The sequence below is a fragment of the Aegilops tauschii genome, chromosome 1 (assembly GCF_002575655.3).
Source record: "Aegilops tauschii subsp. strangulata cultivar AL8/78 chromosome 1, Aet v6.0, whole genome shotgun sequence".
Classification (NCBI taxonomy): Eukaryota; Viridiplantae; Streptophyta; class Magnoliopsida; order Poales; family Poaceae; genus Aegilops; species Aegilops tauschii.
In genome coordinates, this window is record NC_053035.3 from 456,227,187 (window position 1) to 456,230,076 (window position 2,890).

The 2,890-nt window shown below is 57.9% G+C and overlaps 1 protein-coding gene across 1 annotated transcript; it reads left to right on the plus strand.

The window, feature by feature from the left end:
- The first annotated feature begins 501 nt into the window (after positions 1–501).
- On the plus strand, positions 502–2,452 carry LOC109744009 (pentatricopeptide repeat-containing protein At3g26782, mitochondrial-like). Its single transcript, XM_020303103.3, has one exon. The coding sequence runs from the start codon at positions 570–572 to the stop codon at positions 2,169–2,171; it is 1,602 nt and encodes a 533-aa protein (XP_020158692.2). The 5' UTR covers positions 502–569; the 3' UTR covers positions 2,172–2,452.
- Positions 2,453–2,890: the final 438 nt, after the last annotated feature.

The window sequence follows — 2,890 nt, forward strand, 5'->3', positions numbered from 1 at the left end:
CTAACGACCAAAACATTTTTTTACTCAAAGTGGCCAAAATGGCAGAGGAGTGATCGAGCTGTAGGGCATTTTGAATCTGACCTTTTGCGGCATGATACATATATACCACATCTAGGTGCTAAATCATTTCATTTTTTTAATGGAGCCTTTTAGCAATCTCAGGTGCACCGGTTATACCCAGTAGATTATCCTTGAGGGCGAACTAACCTGTGGTTGGATGGTTAGAGGGACAGTAGTATCCTCAGCCCAGCAGGGTTCAAAACCTGGTGCTTGCATTATTTCTAGATTTATTTCAGAATTTTCGACGATGCCTTTTCAATGAGAGAAGACAGCGATAGGATGTGCCTGTACCAGCGTTTGCGTCTTTACTGTGTTAAAAAAAAATCATCCTTACGGTGTTGGACTGTTGGCACATCTCCGCGCTGCGGTGCTTCCAAAAATATAGCAGGCGACGTGGATCCCGTCCAAGTCAGCACGTCGGAATTTTCCAAGCTCTACGTACAGATATCACTACTGACTGGATGTCTGGATGACATTTTCTCTTCACGACCGGGGGAGAGGCCATCGCCATGGGCGCACCTCGTCCACCCGCGCGGCAAGCCAGCAAGAAGCCTGCGGCTGCTCCACTCTACTCCCCTGGACGCGGCTACAAGCCCGGTACCGCGCCTCCACACGCGGCGTCACTCCGTCGCGGCGGCGCACCTCACGACGCCGGCGAGCTCCGGGTCCTTCTGAAGCGCTTGGCCGACGCGTCCCCGGCACCCAGCGAGGCCGCGCCGGCGCTGCACGCCCACGCCGCAAAGCTCGGCCTCGGCAGCCGCCACCGCGGCGTCCGCGACGCCCTCGTCGCGCTCTACCTCGCGTGCGGCCGGCGCGGCATTGCGCGCGCCTTGCTGTCCGCCGGTGGCGGCCCAGCGCCCGACGTGGTTTCTTGGACGGTCCTGGTGACCGGCCACGCGCGGCTGGGGCTGTTCCGCGAGGCCGCGGCGCTGTTCCTTGCCATGGCGGACGACGGCGCGCTCGTCATCGACGCCGTGGCCGCCGCCGCGGCGTTCGCGGCCTGCGCCGGTGCCGCGGACCTCGCGCTGGCCAGGGAGGTGCACCGGCGCGTCCTAGAAGCGGGAGTGGCTCTCGACGTCGTCGCGTGCAACGCGCTGGTCGACATGTACGCCAAGTGCGGCGACGCGGCGGCCGCGCTCCGTTGCTTCCGTGCGATGGTGCCGGCCAAGAACGTGGTGACCTGGAACACGATGATCTCCGCGCACGCGCGCGCGGGCGAGGTCCAGGAGGCGCTGGAGCTGTTCCGGGGGATGCTGCAGCAGCAAGGCTGCGCGCCCTCGCCGCTTCCCGACGACGCCACGTTCGTCGCGGTCCTCGGCGCGTGCGCGCGGCTCGGCGCACTGGACGCCGGCAGGTGGGTGCACGCCTACATGGGCAGGACCGGACGGGATGCCGCCGACGGCGTCGTGGGCAACGCGCTGATCGACATGTACGCCAAGTGCGGGGCCGTCGAGCAGGCCGCGGACGTGTTCGACGCAATGACGCGGCGAGACGTGTACACCTACACGTCCATGATCTGGGGGCTTGCGATGCACGGCCGGGGCGAGGAGGCGCTGGCGCTCTTCGGCGACATGCGACGGGCCGGCGTGAGGCCGAACGAGGTGACCTTCCTCAGCGTCCTCTCCGCCTGCTGCCACGCCGGAAACATCGAAGACGGTCTCCGGCATTTCGACGCCATGGTGGAGCTGCACGGCGTTGCGCCAGGCATCGCGCACTACGGATGCGTCGTCGACATGCTCGGCCGCGCCGGGAGGCTGGACGAGGCGGAGGATCTCGTCTCCGCGATGCCGATCCGGCCCGACGCGCTCATCTGGGGCTCGCTGCTCGCGGCCTGCCGGGCGCACGGCCATGTCAACCGCGCCGAGCGCGTGATGCGGCGGATGGCCGAGGACGAGGCCGACGCCGGGGACTACGTGCTCATGTCGAACATGTACGCACACGAGGGCCGACACGGGAAGGCGGTGCAGGTGAGGCGGCAGATGAGGAGAGGCAAGGTGGACAAGGTACCCGGCTGCAGCCTCATCGAGATCGACGGCGTGGTGCACGAGTTCCAAGCAGTTCCGGCGAACTCCCTCGAAATCTCCGATGACGCATCAGACTTTTTTAGCTGACTGCATATCCTGCTTACGCTAACGAACACTGTAAATTCCACTGACTAGTGAACTATGTACTTCACATGTACTCTAGTAGCTTCCTGGAGATATCTTACCGATGGCGTGCAGATTTTTATAGTTGTGCACAATTAAGCTGGCCGTTTTGTAGAGAAGAAACAAGGGGTGGGTGCTATGGAGTTGCATTGTTACCGTTCTCAGTATACTTGCAACACTCCGGTCTAAAATGTTGTGCAAAGTTCAGGTCAAGAATGTAGCTCTCCTGGAACTATCCGGTCAAATTTAGCATTTTCATCAACGTTACTTATGTGCTCAGGCACAACACGTTCGCCGCATACAAAGACATGCTGCATACGAAGATTGACACATGAAAATGGGCAGTGTGAATAAATTCCATGTTAGTGACTCAGTGTTGGTATATCCAGGATGTGCTTCTTGACTCTTGTTCACAATTGGGAATAGACACAACCAAATTACCATATACTACTCCCTTCGTGCCAAAATAATTAAAGTTCTGATTTTGTTTTAAGTCAAACTTGCTTAAGTTTGATCAACTTTATAGAAAAATGTGTTAAGATTTACAACATAAAAAATATATTTAATAAAGAACCTTATGAGACTGATTTGATGGTCTAGATGTCAATCTTAAACAAATTTGACTTGGGGCAAACCCAGAGCTCCAATTATTTTGAAAGAACGTAGTACACTTGAAGCCGATA